At 43.3% G+C, this 21,369-nt stretch overlaps 1 protein-coding gene across 1 annotated transcript in view; it reads right to left on the bottom strand.

Annotated features, from left to right (window-relative positions):
- COX10 (cytochrome c oxidase assembly factor heme A:farnesyltransferase COX10) overlaps positions 1–21,369 on the bottom strand; it is a 109,881-nt gene that overhangs the window by 69,583 nt on the left and 18,929 nt on the right. The window contains exon 4 of the mRNA XM_080923565.1: positions 8,328–8,452. Coding sequence (XP_080779691.1) covers positions 8,328–8,452 — 125 coding nt within the window. The remainder of the gene's footprint in view (positions 1–8,327; positions 8,453–21,369) is intronic.

Below are 21,369 nucleotides of genomic sequence, written 5' to 3' on the forward strand. Positions count from 1 at the left end.
CAACATAAGTAGCGTTGGGTGAAGGATCTTCCCCACCCTGACTGAATAAGAAATCTGTATAGAGCTCCTCTTAATCCTTCCTACTCAGTTCACCCAACGGCAGCACATGCAATGCCATTTCTAGACTACCACACACACACTGACCAAGGCACTAATAGAACAAGCATCCTTTTCTCAGCTAAGAACCTAAGGACATAAGACATTGGTCAATAGCACTTTCTTCTTATAGATATGTATCTCCTCTACTAAGGACATCTCAATCAGAGTAAAAGCAAAAGCTTCCTGTTCTCTTAGCATTTCCCGTTTGCGCGGTGTGTTTTAGAGCATAAACCTACCGTAAGCTGTAAGCACTTGGGGATTGTATTAAGTACCCACATCTCTCTGTTGTTCCACTCTATCTCCACATTCCATCACTCAGATCCTGGACTCTCTTTGTTCCCTGTGATCAGTGCTTCCGGGAGAAATCTGGCATTGGATCTGAAGGAAATGCCATAGTGAAATTTTCCTTAAGATTAATCACACAGGTAAGTAATTTCCCCTACTCGCCTAACAATATTTTCTAAAACTTCTTAGGAAATCTGTAAGACAGGACTGTGTGGTCACACAAATGTGAATCTTAGGACTGAGTTAAATCAGTCACACTACATTGTAAAGGTTGAACAGCTTGCCCAGCCCAGGGACGGCCAGCCTGGGCAGCCTGGCTAGACTGGCTCTCCAGTACAAACCAGAGGCACCACAGACAATTCTCAAGTACCTGAGCATCTCGATTCCTATTCTAGCCACACTTGGGGCTCACTCAGCATGCAGTCAGAATCACCCCAAGACTCCTTTTCAAAATATATAGTAAGGCATCAAGGACTTTTTGTTTTGCTTTTTACATATTAGAACCTTAAAAGCTGTGCACCACTAAAGGAGTGGGGGGCAGAGATAAGGAAGCAGTCTCCCAGGCAGCGGCCACACAGCTTGCCTCTCCATCAGCACCATCAGTCATCAGTAAACCAAGAGTCAGCTTGGCAGAAAAGACAGGGGGTGGGCAGGGGCGGGGATATGTGGTTGAGAGCAGAGAACCACCGGCTAATGGGACTCAGAACAAACTGACAGGAAAGGCGAAACACAACCAAAGATCAGGAAAAGAAAGAAAGATAATCACAAAGAACCTCAGCTTGACCTCTGCTAGGTGGGGGTGACAGAGATATGCAGGAAGGAAACAAGCCACCCAAAGCAGATTTTATCACATACAGAGTCACAAGCCAAGAATCCTAATGCCAAAAGTCATATGGCTACCATTTGCCATCACATTCCAACTAAATGTCTTCTTTAAAACCTGTGTGTGTGTGTGTGTGTGTGCTTGCACACAGGTGCCTGCAGAGGCCAAAAGAAGGTATCAGACTCCCTGGAGCTTCAGTTACATAAGGTTACAAACTGGTCAGTCTGGGTGCTGGAAAATCAACTCAGCCCCTCAGGAACTGCAGCACAACTTTTAGCTCTTAGCTACTGAGCCATCCCTCTATCCAGCTCCCATATCGACTTTTTCACCAACCTTTCCAGAGCCGTACACATAATTCAATAATTGCCTTTCCCTTAGTCACAAGTAAATAATAAGCATACAATGTGTACAAACTAGCAATAAATATGTACCATATTCACACACTCATTACAGTTTACAAGCACAGTTGGGGCTCCCTACTCCAAAGCCAGAAGCTTAAACTTCTTGAGTGCCAACAATAAAAATTCCATACCTACCCGAAAGAGTCAAAATGTAAAACTTGAGGTAAATTTGTCTACAATTACCTTCAGACTACTGTATAAGATACACATGAAACATTAGTGAGTTTCATGTTTGATTTGTGTTCCCCCTCAAAGGTTTCTTATATATTATATGTTATTATATACATGTGCAAACATAACACAGTCTTAAAGGATCTAAAGTTCAAGACCCTTCTATTAGTCCCATGTCTTTTAGACAAGGGAGAACCCAAGTCTCCAGGTAAACTAGGGTAAAGCACATTGTGTCTTTCAGTTCTCTACTAAGACCCTACGTGGGGACAACTAGAAGACAGCCTATTCTGGAAGTACAATGGTTGTGGCCAAAACCCCAAGCAAGACTTTTTTTTACTGAAAGCCCTGACAGCACACTGGCTTGGGTATTCTGTGCTCTGGATCTTCCCTGTCACTCAAGACAGTATCACACGCCTCTGCCTGCTGAGTGAGCCCACCTCCTACCCTAGCAGCAGTGATGGAAAGTATTCAGAAGGCAGCAGGACTTGCTGATGAGAACAGCCTGATTCTATGGTGGTGACTGGACTGACATCTCATCTCAGAAGATGAAGTCACAAGGGGAGACCACACATTCTAGGCCTGCTTTGGCCATTTTCAAATGTGTGTCCAATGACATCACCAAGCTTCATTTATTTTTTTCTAAAACACAGAAATAAAGCTACTGCACAGACTCATCACAAGAAGCAAATAAAATAACAGCCAGTTGATGTGACAGAAATTACTTTAAAAAGCTATCTACAAACATCATGTTCAAATCATCATCAGTGAGTCTGCTGGCAGGACTTCACCTGAAATGACTTTGGCAATGAATGCCAATGTCAAACTTCTCCCACTTGGATTGATCATTCTGGACAGGAGAATAAAATGTAATTTAGGGGCTATTTAGGGCTATAGAAATTCAGGAAAACACACTGCATTTAAAACACACTTTCTTTCTGACATTGTTAAGCAATGCTCATCATTTTCCTTCTATATAAAAACCGTATTTAGCTGGAGACTCTCCAACTACATTCAAAGATCCTTTCTGCAAACCTGATGTGGTGCAGTAGCTTATCTGAATAAGCCATAAGCTGAGACCTCCAGAGACTTGAGTGACTGCAAGTTCAAAGTCGGCTCACTTCACATTGATTTGTCCTGCACAGATGATGTTAACCAAATGCAATCACTGTTAATTCACTAACAGAAGTCTTCCTCTGGAGCACACCACCAAATTCTCTGGCTGCTTTTGTTCAACATGGAAGATGAAAGTCAACTGCTGTTGCTCTGGGCAGACTGTGCAGTCAAAACAAAAGAGACATCAGAGAAAAGAGAACTGCAAAGAGGCATTAGATATTAATCTCATATTCACCAAGAACAAAAACTCTTTGCTTGGTTTTCCTTTCAGAGTTTAAATGGCAACGAATTTTCTTTTCTTTAACTGCCCTATAATTTAGAGCTCTTTATCCAAAGCCCTTTCCTTTTCCCTCATTTTAGCCATGAAAGTCTCTCAAATACTCTTAGTAGCAAACAAACATCACGTTTCTTCTTGACCCTGTTTTATTCACAGCTCTTGATCTCTTTCATTTCCTTCATGAAAAATTTCAACATCCAGAGGTACACTAGATCCCAAAGATGACATTCCTTATCACACTTACCTTTCTAATTACAGCCTACTACTCAGATCCGAGGCTATTTGTGTTTTATGTCTTTCTTGTAATCTTCTCTAAAATAAAGTCTCTGAGAACATCAATGGTTCTTTTTTTTTTAAAGTCTGAGTTATAAATTCCTTCTTTATTCATTTGATCTTTCAAAAGAGTCATTTAAAAAAATCCTGTGAACACAGACTCAAATACAATCTAATGAGTATATGCTTAGAACTTTATTTGACACACAGAAAGTGCTAAATAAGGGTTACTGTCTGTAATTATTACTACACATCTTCTGCCATTCGTCTCCCTATATCTGCCTTCAAAATGGCGCACTACTGGTGTCCTCCCGCGCTATCAGCAGAGGTGACAGATGGATGAAATATGTAAATCACAGTCATTGACTTCAAGGAATTAAGCACTCAAGAAGAGACTGCAAATGAATTATGATATAGTAACACCAAAGTGCCTAATAACCACAGTTAGAAGTGATGTGCTGCAAGGCCTATCACACGGAAGCAGAGAGAACACTCAGACACTCCCAACATGGCTGAAGTTTAGGATTCAACATGAGGAACAGAGTTTCATTCTTCATAGCTGACCACCTAGAAAGCCTTGGGAACCAACGAGCAGAAGACAATCTTCCAGGAATACTGTGAACAGATATAACACAACACGCAGTCAAAGCTCTACAATTCACTGAGAGCTGCGGAAACGGAGGCATCACTAGCAAACTGTGTATAGAAATAAACTCCTTTATCAACACCTCTCCTAAGAAGCTGTGTACAGTAGCCCTCCTCAATCTGCAGGGACTATACTCCGAGGACTCTTCCGGGTGCTTTAAAAACCCCTGTGTTCATCTCCAGATGAACATACTTGTGATGAAGCTTAATTTACACACCAGGTAAAGTAAAAGAGTAGCATCAGCAGTAATAAAACAAAACCTAAAACAACATGTGATAAGCTATTTGAAATTTATGAATTATTTATTTATGGAATTTTTAGAGTAGACGGTGGCTAACTAAAACACAGAAAGGAAAACCCTAGACCCAATTACAGCTCATCACATTCAATACGGAATTCTAATTTTTCTGACAACTTTTCTTTCTTTCTTTCTTTCTTTCTTCCTTTCTTCCTTTCTTTCTTTCTTTCTTTTTTATTGTTAGTCCATTCTACTTGGATTTCCCTGACTATGTCTGTCATCTGTCAGGAGCTGGTCAGTCGATGGCACGCACGGTGCAGTCTTTGAGTTGTTAAATTGGAAACACTCACGGACTGCTTTCATCCTCTGAAGGCATGCCCACTTTAAAGCCATGCTCGGGTTTTGAATGGCATGTGTATACACATCACAGAACGTTCTAGTGCTTTGCTTTAACATGTCAGTGTCTGTGGTTTCTCGCACACAGATCCTAAGTACTGCTTACTGTCTTGTCCCTCAGAAACCGAACCCCGTTTTCTACCCTTAAAACAAATGGAAGAAGTGCTTTCCAAAGCTTTACTGTTTTCTTTCACACAGAGATCCCAGAAGCCGGGTGCAAAGAAAAAACAGGACTAAATGAGTAACAGCCTGTAAAAATTAAGAATATACGTAAGACATTATTTGAATTTGTTTATAAATATGAAGAGGATTTTTTCCTTCCCACAGACCCCTATGAGTAGCTGATACACTCTTTAATGTGAACACAAACTCTCAAAACATTTGTATCTTTGCCTAACTTGTTCAAAGGCCTGGTTCAGGCTACAGAGGGCCCAGTTTTGGTTCTCAGCATCCGATAGCTCACAACCATCCATATCTCCTCCAGTTCCAGGGAGTCTGACCTTCACGGGCACCAGGGATGTGTGTGGTGCACAGGCATAAATGCAGACAAAATATTCACAGATATAAAATAAAGATAAATCAATCTTAGTTTAGTGCCTACTGGGTTTGCTCTTTTCTCTGCTCACACCATTTAAGGCTGCTGGTAAAATGGCCCTGGACCCCATTGTTTCTTGAGTTTAAGAGACTACCTAATAACAATGCACTACTGAAAAACAATTACAGCAGGGGAAGCTGGTAAAACCCTCACACTAGACTTTGGTGTTGTGAGAATCACCACCAAGTTTTTTAAGTACTGCAACACTTCCAAATGCAACTAGATCCCAGATAAATGGAAGAAGGCTCACAACAGTTACAAGAAACCTGTCTGCTGACATGTGCTCACAGAGCAAGCACCACTAACATCACTAACAGTACTCAAGAGGGATGGCAGGGGCCAGTGACACATGGGAAAGAATGTGACAAAATGTCCCAGGAATGAGGGCTGTGATGTGAGGGGAATGTAGGAAACAAACGGAGCAGGACAAAATCACCACAGGGGCCGACAATACAGTTTTGTGGTACCAAAAAAAAAAAAAAAAAAAAAAAAAAAATTCTATCATGGATACTGTGGTTTTCCTCCATGTTTTTAAAATCTCACAGAACCTAACCCACCCCATGTGGCCAATATGCAGGAATAGAGCTGGAAGCGGAGCAGCTAAGAAGTTCTTTACCGTATCTAACACCTTGGAGGGACTCAGTTCCTGTCAGTTTCTGCCTAAATGAATGGCAGTCCTCTCAATTGCTAAAAGGGTTAGGGTTTTCCTGTGTGTGTACTTCTTTGTCTGTGCATGCACCTGTGTGTGTGCACATGCATGTCAGTACGAGGCCTACCTCAGGTGCTGTTCAGTGGCCTGTGACTTGCCACAGGGATTAGGCTAGGCAGCCACCTAGTTCCAGGGATCTGTGTTTCCACCTCCCTGGCACCGGAATTACAAGCCTGCCACCACACTTGGCTCTTTTCTCACATGATTTGGGAATCACTTGATGGACTGAACTATCTCTCCCACCTCTAAAAGAGTTGTATTCATTAAAAAAAAAAAAAAAAAAAAAAAATCCTTGAGCTAACATTTTGGAGGGTAAGGGTAGAAAATGTGTGAGTAGACTAGCTCCCAGTCAAAGTGACATTTTTTAAAGATTACATTTTATTTAGTTGTGTGTGTGTGTGTGTGTGTCCTTCCGGGACAGTGTGGAGGTCGGAGAAGAATGAGCAGAAGTGTCTTGAGAATGGACCTGAGGACTGGCAGTCGGCACCCCTACCCACGGAGCCGGAATCTCACTGGCTCACAACTTTTATATTTTATGATATTCTGAAGGTTAAAAACCATTTCATGCTTTTCAGTTGCTTTTTTTTTAAACCACAATTCTCACACATTTATATAAAATACTTTCTTTGAGGTTATATAATTTAAATGAAGACAATAATCAGTCATAAGGCCATGTGCAGTTCCTTCTGACCTAGATCCCCTAGTGCACGGAGGTCATGATTACAAATGACGAGACAGACTCCAGGTGGAGCTCCTTCTTGGAAGTCAGCAGAAACAGCTGAAGTGTCTCAACCTCACTACAGACTGCTGACTTGATAACTTCATCATCCTCCCTGACGATGGCCTTGCTATAAGATTATTTTGGCATTGAAAATAACAACAAGCCAATGTGTGTGGTGACACAGGCCTTTAATTCAAGCTCTCAGGAAGCAGAGGCAAGCAGATCTCTGGAAGGTCCACTTGGTCTACATAGTGAGTTCCAGGCTGGCAGGACTACACCGGGAGATGGTGTCAAAAGCAACAACAATAAGAAACCTTATTTGAAACAAATAACGTTCTCCAAACAGTGGATAATACTTTCTAGAGGCACATGATTTTAAGCATAATCAAATTACTTCCCCATATTTTACAGAACAGCTTCTTCTGGAGGGTATCCTATGAACAGTTCAGCTGGTTCCTGATGGTAATGTGAATTCCTGTTTGAAAATTGTGCCAACTGCTCCTGGGTGTTCTGGTGATGAGGCAATTTTCCTTAAGTTTTAGCCAAGACTTTTTCACTAGAGTATCTTATGGAAAAAAAAGAAAAAGAAAAACCCACAACGTTGGGATACACCACAGTGGCCAAGCAAGGAAAAAACTATTTCAGAGAACCATCTGGGTGCTTAAAATAGCAAGAAGAAAAATGGCTCATTAAAAATAACTTTACTATTAATTCTATGATATAATCTGGCTTTACATACCAAGCAAACAGTAGTGCTGAACTACTAGTTTTGTCCCCCCCCCCCCCAAAAAAAAGCTGGGAATGTTCCTTTTAAACATCCTAGAGCTGGAGAGATGGCTCAGAAGTCAAGAGTATGTGTTGCTCTTCCAGAGGAACTGAGTTCATCTTCTCACACCCGGTTAGGCAGTTACGACCACCTATAACTCTAGCTCTAAGAAATGTGACACCTCTGCTTTCTCTAAACATCTGCACTCACATGCACATGGCCATATGCAGACACACACCCCTAAACACAAACCAACAAAAATGAAATATGTGAAATATTGTGCTTTGCATAGTGGCGGCTTAAAATGCAGACGCTATACATGGTGGCATATTCTCACACTAGCCCCTAGGAGACAGTGGAAGGAGGAGCCTGTATAGTGTGTTTAAATCCTCTTGTAGTGACATAGCTAGACCTTGATAAAAAAGACAAAGCAAATAAAATAAAAATAAAATGGAAAGAAATAAAGCTATATCAATAGAATATAACCATGATGAATTCAAGGAACTGCTTCTGAAATGAACAGAACACAAAGTCCTGGCAGTTTTTAATACTTTTTAACCCAAGGAATCCTGGCCATTTTAAGTACATACTCTGCTGCACTCTGAAAACTATTTGCTTCAAAAACCAAACCAGACCAGACCAAACCAAACCAGACCAGACCAGACCAGACCGGACCAGACCAAACCAAACCAGACGGAAACCTCCACAAGCCACCTCTGTGGGTTCAGGATGCTTGTCCTGTAGGGAACAGGATCTGGGGAGTTCTTCAAACAGTGAACAACAGCAGCATCACCTGGCTCAAGTGACAACCGACCTGATTGATGGAGTTGGCAGCACAGGACGCGAGGCCGGTTCCAAGTGACGTAAGCAGGAAGCAGGACCAGTCGAAAGCACCCGGAGCCAGTGCAAAGCCTGCTGAAGTGGTGCTTACCACAAGAGCTGCAACACAGACACAGAGATGCTGGTCAGTTGCTGGACTTCTAGGATGAGGCATGGGGTACAGGTGCCATCTCCCACACATACCAGATGATGATGCCAGCACAAACTCTGGGTGGATGGATACTCTTACATCCAAAAACCCTACATTATGGCTAGCAAGATGGCTCCAGGAGAAAAAGCTCCTGTCACCAAGCCTGACAACCTGATTTAAACCTTAGGACCCATATGGTAGGAGAGAACCAACTCCTATAAGTATACACACCATACATAGATATATACATGCACACACACACACATACACACACACACACAAACACACACAAACACACAAAATGTAATATATTTTTAAAAATACGCAGTTTTCAGATTTAAAAGTTGTAGATACAGAATACATAAAAATATTTCCTTTTAAACTCCACTAGACTTATAGGTAGAAAAATAAAACAGGTTTCCTGATTCACTTATTCATTCAACAAACATTTATGGATTAGCAACTTGTGAGTAGTAATATACCTATGCTGGCAACTATAAAAGATAAAGCTGTGCTTAGTGTCCGGACTCACAGAGAGAGGTAGGACACTGTTTAGTAACTGTCCCAAACAACAGCAAACAGTAAACTCCAGACAATGCTAACAGAGGCCTTGCCTGCAACGGAAGTGCACGGGCCATAGTGGAATAGAGGAAGGCGGCAGCATTATGGCCGCCATCAGTTTGCAAACAGAGCGATATGGCTCACACTAGCACCGAGGTTCCTGCCCCTAGGGAGGCCCTGGGGTTCCTTCTTTGGGTTTCCAGAAGTTGATAGAACCAAGAAGAGTCTTTGAGAGGCATGGAGGTAAGCAGTGAGAACTCCCCAGGAAACCCCTCAATGGCGAGCTAGTCAGGAAAGCTTCAAGACAGCGGAGTGTGATAGTGTACGCATCACAACAGGAAGGTGGGAATGCTGCGTATTCTACATGGATAATGCCTTTCAAAGCAGCACAACCCGCACTGTCCAGGCAGTGGCTTTCAACTCAGTAGCTCTGTGTCTGGGGGAACATGGGCAATGAATGTGCAGGTGCGCACATGCGCTGAAGGTCCGAGACAACCTCATATGTTGCTTCAGTATAGGTGGAGCCAACATGTATTCTAGAGACGTGTTTCATCACTGCCTAAGAGTTGATGATTAGGCTAAGCTGCTGGTCCATAAGGCCCCAGGGACCTTCCGTCTCTGCCTCTCCAGTACTCAGATTGCAAATGTCCGCTATGTTAGGCTTTTTCTTCTCTTTAGATTCTGGAAGTAAAACTTGGGTCCTCCTACTTGCTGAATGAACTACCCTCCCAGGCCCGGGGCTAAGTTTTGGTTAGTATATATATGGAGAAGAGAAGATGCTGTTTTCTGGAGAGCAAAGGCTACTGTTTTCCTCCCTGTCTTTCAGATGAATGCACAGGAAAGCCCACAACAAACTTTCAGTCTAACCCAGAAATTCTAACACCCTGATCTAATCCAATCCATCACTATGGGAGCTTCCTCTCTGACTGGTATCCCGAGCCCACCATGCTTCTCCCTGGAATGAACTCGGAACAGAACATAGCACCTCCAATGGAAATGGTTGAAACTACCTGCAATAAAGCTCAAACTCTCCTCGGCCGTACTAAAGTGAATCCACTGCTCCTCAGCTGGCACACTACTGCCCAGTCATGTAGAGCCACGTGCTTCAGGGTCTTTGCTCTCTGCCTCTTTGAGCTAGCCCCTTCTCTTTCTTTGGGTTCCATCTAAGATATCCTTCTGAGGGAAAACATCTCTGGTCATCTCATCTAGAGTAGGCCAGTCAGGAAGCTCCCGCCCGAGGTAATCCTTTAATTTTTTTTTCTATTGGCACTCACAACACACTGACTCCTCATAGAAATATGAGCTCAGAAAAGATCATCCAGAGACTGCCTCACCAGGGAATCCATGCCATATGCAGCCACCAAACCCAAGCACTATTGCTGATGCCAAGTAGGGCTTACTGGCAGGAACATGATATGGACTCCTCCTCAGAGGCTCTGCCAGAATGATATAGATATGGGTGCAGCTAACCATCAGACTGAACATGAGGACCCCAATGAAGGAGCTAGAGAAAGGACTGAAGGAGATGACAGGGTATGCAAACCTGTGGGAAAACAAAATTATCAACTAACCAAAGCCACCACAGCTCCCAGGGACTAAAACACCAACCAATGAGTTTGCACAAAGAGACCCATGGCCCCAGGTGCATATGCAGCACAGGATAATAGAAATCAGACATCAATGGGAGAAGAACAGCATTCTTTAGCATCAATGAGAGAAAAGGCCTTCAGTCCAGCAAAGGCTCGTTTTCCCAGTGTAGGGGAATGGCAATGTGCTGAGGTGGGAGAGGGTGGTTGGGAGAGGGAGCACCTTCATGAAGGCAATGGGAGGGGGAGGGAGAGGGGATTGGGGGAAGGGGATAATAGCTAAAATATAAATGCAGAGAATATCCAATTTTAAATAAAGAACAAAAGGGGGGGGGTAAGCTCCATAAAAACAAGAGTCTTATGGGCATAGTTCCTCGCTCCGTTTTCAGTGGTACCATCATGGCAGGAATAGAGTACTATGTACTGGAATCAGAGGTGATGGCTGCCAGTAGGGACTTTATGTCATTTGGTAGCCAGCTGAGAGTCCCTGGGAGTCTGTGCAGGAAGGAGACACACTGGGAAAGTTCCGTCCTGGGCCATGCAGGGACAGAGAAGCAATCTACAAAGTGACCGATCCCCAGTGAACGAGCACAGGGGGATGGGCAATGGGAACACTAAAGGGCTGTGCGGATGACAACCTTGATTTGGATTAGAGAGCTGTCAGAAAGCCGTGGCAGGAGAGGAGGAGAGAAAATCACGAGGAAAAGGAAGGAGAATGCTCACATGCAGGCAGCACGGAGGAGACACAGAAGAGCACAGCAGAACACTGGCAACAGAGCTGTGTGTCAGGAAATGTGCTGCTCCTGTCAAACCAAAGGGCACAAGGCAAACATATGGGAAGTAGACAAGGCACAAAACAGGAGCTCAGAAGAGGCACTAGGAGACAGGAGCACGGGGCAGAAAGGGACAGAAATCACAAGTAGTGCATGCCCTGAGAAGGTGCGTGTGGAAAACATCTACAGCTTAAGGGAAAGCATAGGAGGTACAGGGACTTGGAGATTAGAATCACTCCTAAGAGTTACATGAAATGCTACGGGAAGGGAACATGGACTGAGTCCAAGCCGTACATGCTAGAGAAGTAACAGTACCACATACAGAATGTTCTTCAGTCCAGTCTCATCAGGGGCTTACAGAAATCCTTCAGTTTTACCATATGGACAAGCCCCTTCCTAATACCTGGATCAGATACAGTTTCCCTGTGTGTGTGTGTGTGTGTGTGTGTGTGTGTGTGTGTGTGTGTTCATGTATGTACGCAGGTACATGCACATATGTAGGCCACAGGCTGACGTCCACTGTCTTCCTCATTTCCCACTGTTCTCCCCACCCATCCCCTGCCTTTTTCTTGAGCTAGGCTTTCTCACTTAACTTGAGGCTCACAAGTCAGCTGGCCACCGAGCCATGCGGTTCTTCTCATCTCTTCCTTCCACAGGCATGCACCTTCCCAACAGCTTTTACATGGGAAATGGAAATTCGAACTCAGGCCCTCCCGGTTTGCATAGCAAATATTTTATTTACTAGGTCATCTCCTCAATCTGGATTCTTAAATTTCTATTTTTCTTTAGTTGTGTTCCATGTCAGTTTGAAAGGCAAAACAAGTGTGTACGCTAAGAATACTATGTCAGCCAGCTTTCTGTGAATAGAACAAGCACCCGGGAGAATCAACTTAAGAAAATGGCAGCAACCACTCATTACTGTGGTAGAATTTGGGGTCTCTAAGGCCTTTCTAGAACAATGAACGTATTTACTGACTTCATCAAAGCATCCCCCAAATGACAGTCTCTAACAGCATGCTTCTTGGGCAAGGAGCCCTTCCTCTGGCACAGTGGGTGCAAATGCAGTGAGCACCTGCTGTTCTCATAGGAGAGGAGACAGGCAAAGGACCATGGAGCAAAGGAGCAAGGGCAGGGGTGAGGGGGCAGGGGGCAGGGGTAAGGGGGGAGGGGGAGGGGGCAAGGGGCAGAGCTCTATGAGAGCTACAGAGGATGGGTCAGGAGATCAAGGAACAAAGGAGGCTGGCCAGATACTAGAGGCACACTGCAAACATGACACATGATGCGGTGGCAGCAGCTAGCATCTGGGACACTGCAGTATACTCAACACTCACACGATATTTATGTCAAAGAAAACATTCTGGAAGCAGTTTTTTAGTTCTGGTTCTGTAATGGCTTAGGCTCCAAAGACAGCTCCATGGTGATTCCAGGCCTTGAAAACAACTGATGTGTCAGTTACCATCGCGGTAGCTGACAAAGTACTATAATCAATGAACTGTCAAAACCAAAGGAAGCCTGAAGCCTCTGCCTTGTTTAAATTGAAAAGGGTATGCAAGCGTAAGAAAACTTAAGACAGCGGTGGTGCACGCCTTTAATCCCAATACTTGGACAGAGACAGACAGATCTCTGAGTCTGGTCTACAGAACCGCCAGCCAGGGCTATACAGACAAACCCTGTCTAGAAAACAGAGTGGGGGATTGGAGGGAGAGGGAGAGGAGGGGGTGAGAGGTAAAGAAGAAGAAGAGAGAGAAAACACTTCCGAGTTCTGACTCACATACAGGTTTATCCAATAAGCTGAGACAACATAGAAAATGGTTGGCAAAAGGCTAACAAAGGAAATGAAAAATATCGTAGAAAGAAGTAACAATGAAAAGTTTACAGAATTTGAGCTTTAGGATGTACAAATGGTAACACACACACAAAAATGGCAGCAACCACTTATTACTGTGGTAGAATTTAGGATGGCTAAGACCTTTCTAGAAAGGATCACAAGCTAACAACAAATATATTTACTAACTTCATCAAAGCAATTAATTTAAGAAGAAAGGAATAGAAGGTTGATGAATTGTACCAGTAACACGGAGCAGAGTAATGTCCTTATACAACGTGGCTGCAGCTGCAATTAAACTTCACATTGATTTCCTGGGATTCATTACACAGAATCACTTTGCAACACCAGGATCTCATTAAAAGCGAATGTAATATATTCTTTCATTAATCACTTTTGAAATCATATTTTATTTGGTAATCTCATATTCTGTCCCTTCACAAATAAACATAAAAATCAATGTTGCCAACCAAGCGTAAACATGTTCAATCCAGGCCCAGAAGTGCGGCACTGCAAAGCAGGTGCCTGAGAAACCCCAAAGAAGAACAACAGTCTCAGAGCTAAACCACCTTTGCTCTGCGGTGGATGGTCAGCTTAAGAGTGAGCTGCAGCTCCATTTAGCTGCCTGTCTGCAGTACAAGGTACTGAGGCCCAGCTACATTCCCACGAGTAAGACTAAGTGGCCAGGGCATCCTGTTTGCAGGCCCGCCACTGACAAGGTTCATTTGTCTGCCTGCCTCCTCTAGGGAGAGATTTCAAATTATGTCCCCTAAAATTAAAATGTTTAATTTTGTTAGAATCATAAGCACACCCTGCCTGACCTGCTCAGACTTGCTCCTGAAAACCCGCCAAAGACTTCTAGGTGTTTTCTAGGAGCTAAGAAGAGCAGCACAGCAGCCAGCAGGAGGATCTGGGCACTTGATCCACTCATGCATTTGAGGACATGCAATCTGCCAACAGCACTGAACTTGTGCTCTAAATGCGGGCGACAGTCCTAACCAACAGCTGCCTTTATTTCAGCCCATTGAGCAGAGGATCTACATACCAGGTCTGAACAGTTCACATAGGAAAATGGTGGAATAGTAACTCCGTAGCAAGGTGGGTGCTTAGCAAGACAAGCATGGCATCAGTGGGGAGCAGAGGGAATGTACTCATGGGCCCCCCCAGGCCTCTGCAGTGTGCGAGGTGGGAAGACTTGAAGGGCCGTGCCAGTGGCAGCCGAGTAAACAGAACTCAGGCTTCAGTACTGAAGAAATATGAGTAGTTAGAGTACAGGAGAGAAAGAGAACGCCCAAGCTCAAAGAGGGACAAGTGTTAAGAGGAAAACCATAAAATGTTACTGTTAAAAGAGTCACTTAATGGAGAATGTTAGCCCCAAGTGTGGTGACAAAAAGCTATTTCTTCCTGACTCACCCTTGGGGCTCAGGAGTTATCCCACTGTGCCCTTACACACCCAGTCTAAAGCAAAGTCCTCAACACACTTACCTATGGATCCAGCTTTTGCCTCCGCAACAATACTGGGTAACTTCTACTTTCTTGATACAAAGCTTCAATTATGCACAAGTAACCGTGCCCCAAGTCCCCTCTCCTCTCAGTGGAGTATCCCTGGTAACCAACCATGCTTGGATTCCAGACTCCTGTCCCTGCAAGTGCTGAGGACACTCTGTAGAGGCACAAAGGGTTTCACTTCATCAAAAGCACTCAGCACAAAGATGGTGAATGTCAAGGGCTTAATTAAGTGGTGCTTTGGTAACTATTAAAATGAGCTCCCAAGAGTTCCAGAGTGGCACTCCTCAGGCCACTCGGCTTGGACTTCACATACTAATGTGTCACGTACAGGGACGGAAGGAAGCTCCCCAGCCAAAGTGCTTAGCCTGAGGTGTTGGTAAAGCAATGGGGGTAAACAATTTACAAGAAAGTGAAACACTTCACAATGCCAAAGTCAAAGATCTTTATACTATTCAAGCATCAAAATCATGGCACGTCAACAGTAGCATGTGGTCTCAGACATGAGGTAGGAAATAAAACTTCTGCTTACATTTGATTCTCTCTCTCCCTCCCCCTGCCCCGTGTCTGTCTGTCTGTCTGTCTCTCCTGGAAACAGAACCCCACTGGTTAACATGCTAACGAAGCACAACCCCAATTCTTTATTTTACAACTGGCATTTTGCACATCTTAAAGTGAATCGATCAGCATAGAAGTACATGAATTTCAATTTGAAATAACTATTTCTTCTATGATATTTGTATATAATGATTATAAATATACTCCTATATAGTAGCACTTTTCACGCAATGAAGGTAGTTAACAAAGTTCGAGAAACCTGCTCTAAACAACAAGTACTAGCAGTTGATTTTATAAACAAGGAGCTATGCAATCAGCTAGGGTCTCAGCAAAATCATATGGTATAGTATTTAGTTCTCTGTTTTATGGAAAATTCTCCAGTAAGTGCTCCAAAGACTTGTTTTCATAAAGATGAAAATCCCACTAAATGAAGGGAAGACACCCACACACTTGCCTAGCAGATTAGAAAATCATAAGGCGGCAAGTCAAGCTTTCAGAACCATCCCCTGTGTAGATGCACAGAAAAGTCCACAGGTGTGAGGGGAGCTTTAAGGGTCCGAGAGGAGAAATTCTAATGCTGGCAGCACGTGCCAGGAGCCCAGGGCACATCCTGTTAGCTGTGAAAGAGTCGGACTTAATTGTCACTATAAACTGATCCTTCCAGAACATGGAGGCAGATTTAGCCAGCATCCCTAATTCCAGCCTCACAATATAGTCCCTAGAACAGCAATTAGCTCCTGGGAAGGGTTTCCCTTTTCTGATGTGTAAGAGGCTTCCTCAGAAACTCAGTTTCATCAAGATGTTTAGAGGCCCTCTACCCTGAGAATCACAGGCCTCTGAAAACACACATAATCAATACATGTCTTTTCCCTTCTCAGTCGGTCAACTGGACCACAAGGCTCATGCTCCACCCTGGTCATCTACATCCTAATTTCCCTTTACTTTTTAATAGTCACTCCAAGAGGAATTAGGGGAAGTGAAACGGTGATGAGCCAATCTGGACAACGGACAGTCCTGACTCAGCATCTGGTAGGAAGATTAAAGTCATCAGCTGAACAGCACCGAAGCTTTCTGTAGATGTATGTCAGCTTGCTTAGAGCTAAATACATCTCATTGTCACTGGCAGCAGACACCGTTCACCATCATCTACAACCTGCCGCTGTGTTCTCACTAGGGCTAAGGGAACAGGTGGTCAATGAGTTTGTGTGTGTGTTCCTGGAAAGTGGTATAGTTTTGGGTTACTAAATCTCAGAGTTCAATATAATATAACTTAGTTCAGAGGCAGGATGCAGTCTCTTCTGCCTTCCTAAGGACTGTGTATCTTTCACTCGAGAGCAGCTCCTGTGGCAGCCATGTTTGTCTTCATTTCTATTAACAGCTTGCTACAACTGGTTGGATTTCTAATTTAAGTGAGGTTTGTAGGCTTCCTAGGCTGGCAGCCTTCTCCAAGCTTCCTTGGACGGTCTTCTTAGCAGCATCCATATCAAATTCTTATGCATATTGTTAGTTCTTGATGAGAAGTCAACTGATGAGAGGCAGGACATAAATCAGGAGTAGCTGATTATCTACAATCACTTTGGGTGAAAAGATAAAATGTTTCATAGAGATTTAAAATCACAGCTGCAGGACTTACTAGGTCTCACCCCCTTCCTTCCTCCTCCCTTTTTCCTCTTCTATATACTTAATGACTAAGGCTGCTCTGAAAGACGTAGGACCAAATTAAACCTTTTCCCTTCAGATGTACGGCTGCCAGAATGAGGTGTTTCAGTATGGTTACCACGGCAATTGACCAAGAAGCATTTGGTTTGCATTTAGAGTCAGCATTTGGCAAAGGGTAATCAAGTGTCCCCCAGCCCTCATGAAAATAGAAGTAGGAGTTGTTTATACACTAAGCTAATGCCACCACTAAGTGAGACCCCCAGATAACTCTTTCAATTACTGATTTTCTTTGAACCTGAGACCTTTCCTGCTTTGTTACCCTATTCTTAGGCTAATCCCCCCCACACACACACACAATGAACTATTTCTTCTTAATATGTTTCCTACACTCAATAACTTTACAACCTTGCTGTTTTTCTTTGAGATATAAATGAACATATATTTACAACCTTTCCATAAAATGGACCCTCCAAAGCCAAAGCTCAGACACAAAGGTTAAACTTCTGAGAAGTAGAGTTTGGTAAGGAGTATTGTCCCTAGGAGTTTAGCACACAGGAATTGTTAGCCAAGCAGTTTCCACTAAAACAGTAAGCTTCTCTCAGTTTCTTATCAAAACTGTTCCGAGTGACCACATACAGCCAAGAATTTTATTTATTTTTACACTCATGCAAATGTATTATATAAGAAACACTTACTTTTTTTTCAACAGAACATTTTTAATGACTTCCTGAGGATTTCACATTATGAATCCAGATCCCACTCACTTCCCAGTCCCTCCATGTCCAGCCCCACACTCCTATGCCACCCCAAGAAAGTAAAAATAAAAACAAGCAAGTGCAGTTTGTATCATCTACACTCTCACTGGAGCATGGCCCCTTACACAGAACCAAGTTCTTTTCCTGTTGTCCACTGCAGATAGCTGCACTTCGCATTCCCATCACTCTTTTTAAATGTTCTCTCTGTGACTTCCTGTCCAGGCTGCCACAGAAGAGAGGAAGGGGAGGGGGAGGAGTAGGCTAGTTGTCACAGAACCTTCCACGTCCCTCCCTCTTAATTATGTGTTGACTGCCATCTATATCACAACAAAAGTAGCCTCCTTGATCTTCAGAATCAGCAAGAGGATGGATCATGGGCCTCCATAATTTTCTGAGGGCAGCACAGGTTTACAATCACTGTCCCCAGGTGCAGCAGGATCACACGCAGACAAGGCCCTTGGAGGCAGCTCAGACCACAGACATTAATATGGCCTCAGCTGGCAGTGAAGGACACTCAGATCAGTATGGCCCCCAGCAGCAGCACAGCCCACACACAACAAACGGCTTCAGATCACTGCACAGCCCACCAACATCAGCAATGGCCTTTGATGGTAACACAGGCCATGGACCCCAACAAAAGACCCCAATAGCCATGCATTTAAATGAGTGTCTTCATTCTGGTCCCCAGGGTACTGAGTACTTCCTTACATCTGACTGCTGACTCAGGACTGGCCCACTGCTCTTTCTCTCTGGGCCTGGCTCCCACCTTTGCCATTTCAGGACTCCTGAGCAACAGTCCTGCACTCCTGGTGGTGCAGCGGCAGTGAGGAGGCAGCAGTGCTCCATGAGCAGCATTCTAAGCAGCCAGTGCAGCCGTCCAACAAGAACAACACTCAACACTCTGATAAAGAACACTTGGAAGGACATGGTCTTTAGGTAATCCTGGATAGCAAGAGTTACTTGCCTAGCCTAGTGGGATTCACTAGTAACATTTACCTTCACTACTTATCTGAGCAAGAAAGACGATTACCAACTAAGGAACATCATTTAGAACAAATAAAAGTCTTCAATGGTTCAGAGCACAATTTTTAGATAAGATGAACTTTTAAGGGGAACAAAGTGGGGCCACCTTCAATACTCAAAAGATAAGCTGAACTGAAAAAAAAAAAGCAGATTATACTTCAGGACATAGTGCCAGTAATAAGCCAACTAAGAAGATAGAAACACAGCAGCCTACAGCCACCTGGTTAGAAAAAGGATTTCTTAGCTGTCCCTGGGTAGTAAATCACTACAGTGCAGCAAAATACAGCCATGGACCACATTACTGACTTCAGATAAAACAGAATGCAACTGTGGGCTCACAAAATGTTATCACCTAGTGACATAATGCTCACTCTGGTTTGATGATTAGTACTCTGTGTTGTCTGCACAACAATGTCACCTATCAAAACAGGTCCATCGATAAGCGCTGCAACCTTATAACAGATGATTTGTCATTAAAAGGCTGAGCTGTGAGCAAAATGGTGGAGCAAAGTCCAATACACGTTCTTTCACTATTGAGTAGCTAGTTCCTGAACACCCTTGTGTCAAATGAAAGGTAAAGATCAACACAGGTTCAGTTGAAAGAATATTCTACGAGTCATCCTACCATGTCACACACTGGTAATGGAGCTTCACTGTGTGATGCCAAGAACTCTGTGAAGAACAGAGCAGGGGTGCCTCGCCGATAGGGAGGAAGATAAGGCACGTGTTCTGGACAGACGGAAGGGCTGACTCAAGAGCTCCAGGGTGAGAGACTGGGCCAGTGCCTCCCCACACAGAAGTGAAATCTCTCAGAAGGTAAATACTGATGAAACTACACCTCTGTCTCTTTAAAGACACAGAACAGTGATTCTCTTTCCTGACATCCACATTTACTATTCCTTCACATCTGTGGTTTAAGAAAGACATTTGTAAAATTTCTACCTCTCAGTAGAGCTTACAAAAGAGTTTATAGAAAGGTTTCCAAAATAACAATTGGCAAAAAATCTTTTTTCAGCACTCAGCAACCTTGGAACTTTCTTTCATTATTTCTGTTAGTGTTCCATTTCTTAGTTTAAAAAAAAACATTTTTCATTTTAGTTATTGTTGTTTGTATGTGTGAGCATGCACATATATATACATATATATGTGTGTGTATGTATATATATATATGTGTGTGTGTATATATATGTATATATATATATATATATGATATGTGTATTATGTAGGCATGTAAGAGCTATGGTGCAAGAGTCAGAAGTCAAAGGACAACCTTGTTGACTCGGTTCTCCTGCTCCATCCTTACATGGATTCTAGGATAGCAAACTTAAGCTGTGAGGTTTGCAGAGAAGGGCTTTTACCTACTGAACCATTTTACTGCATCCCTTAACCTTAATAAAAGCGATGCTACCATGTTTTGGCTTGAACTGAAAACTAAGCCTTCAATATTACTTCTAAAGAATAATTAAGCACACAGCCAAGTGTAGCATGTAGACTGAGAAGGAGACCTGTTTAGAGCTGCAGAATCTAACAGGGGCTCAGGTATCAAGGAAGATAATGGCAGGAAAGCATTTTCCCACTGGACAGAAACTAAGCCCATATGTCCTGTGGGATGAGGAATAAGATAGATTTCTGAGAGTTAAGAGAGATCAGGAGAGGGAGCTCAGGGCTCTCCTCTCCAGGTATGCTATGGGAACCATCGGTATCAGGTTCAGCAGTTGAAATTCTGATTCCTAGGATGCAACTCAGGCCAAGAGTGAAGGAATTTAGGGAGGAGATGCCCAGAAACTTGCATTAAAACAAGACCCCAAGGATCTCAAAGGCATATGATTTTAGAGAAATACTAGAGAGTTTATTAGGCTGGAATTTCAGTGTTTAGGCGTTTAAAATGGTAAATATGGAAACTCTGCCGCACTTTATAACCTCCCTACATGCTATGTAAGCCTGGCCAAAGTGCCAGAGAAGGTGCTCATCAGCTTTCCTTCCCCTTCTCGTAAGGTTGTTTCTGACCTTCTAGCTTTGACCATTTTCATGTATCTGCCTAGAGGGCAAGGAGGGTATAGAAGACATCTGGCAGCCTTAGGATTGCACACCACCAACCAGTAATAAAGAGGTACAAAGTATCATGCAGATGAGCACACTCTCAGTTTGTTCATTCAGTATCCCCACCCCCAGCCCCTAACATTGTTTGAAAGTGTCTTTCATCCCCAGGAGAAATTTATTTTCCTCAATGTCTAGCTTCAACTATGGCATTTTATACTTAACAATGAGTTCAATCAACATGAATTAAATTTAAAACATAAAACCCAAATTAATAGTCACGTGACCCAAAACAGAGCAAGCTAACTATTTATCTAAGTTAAAAGAATCTGGTTAAAGTCTAGAGAGAAGGCTCAGAGATTTAAGAGCACTGACTGTTGTTTCAGAGGACCTGGTTTCAATTCCTAGCACCCACATGGCAGCTCACAGCTATCTGTGAGTCCAGTACCAGGGGATACAGGCAAACACCAATGCACATAAAATAAAAATAAATATGCCATTAAAGAACAAAGGTTTAAAAAAAAAAAAAAAGACAAGTGGTGGTTCAAGCGTGCCTTTATTCCCAGCACTCAAGAGGCAGAGGCAGGCGAATCTCTGAGTTGG

The sequence above is a fragment of the Micromys minutus genome (assembly GCF_963924665.1).
Source record: "Micromys minutus genome assembly, chromosome: 10".
Lineage (NCBI taxonomy): Eukaryota > Metazoa > Chordata > Mammalia > Rodentia > Muridae > Micromys > Micromys minutus.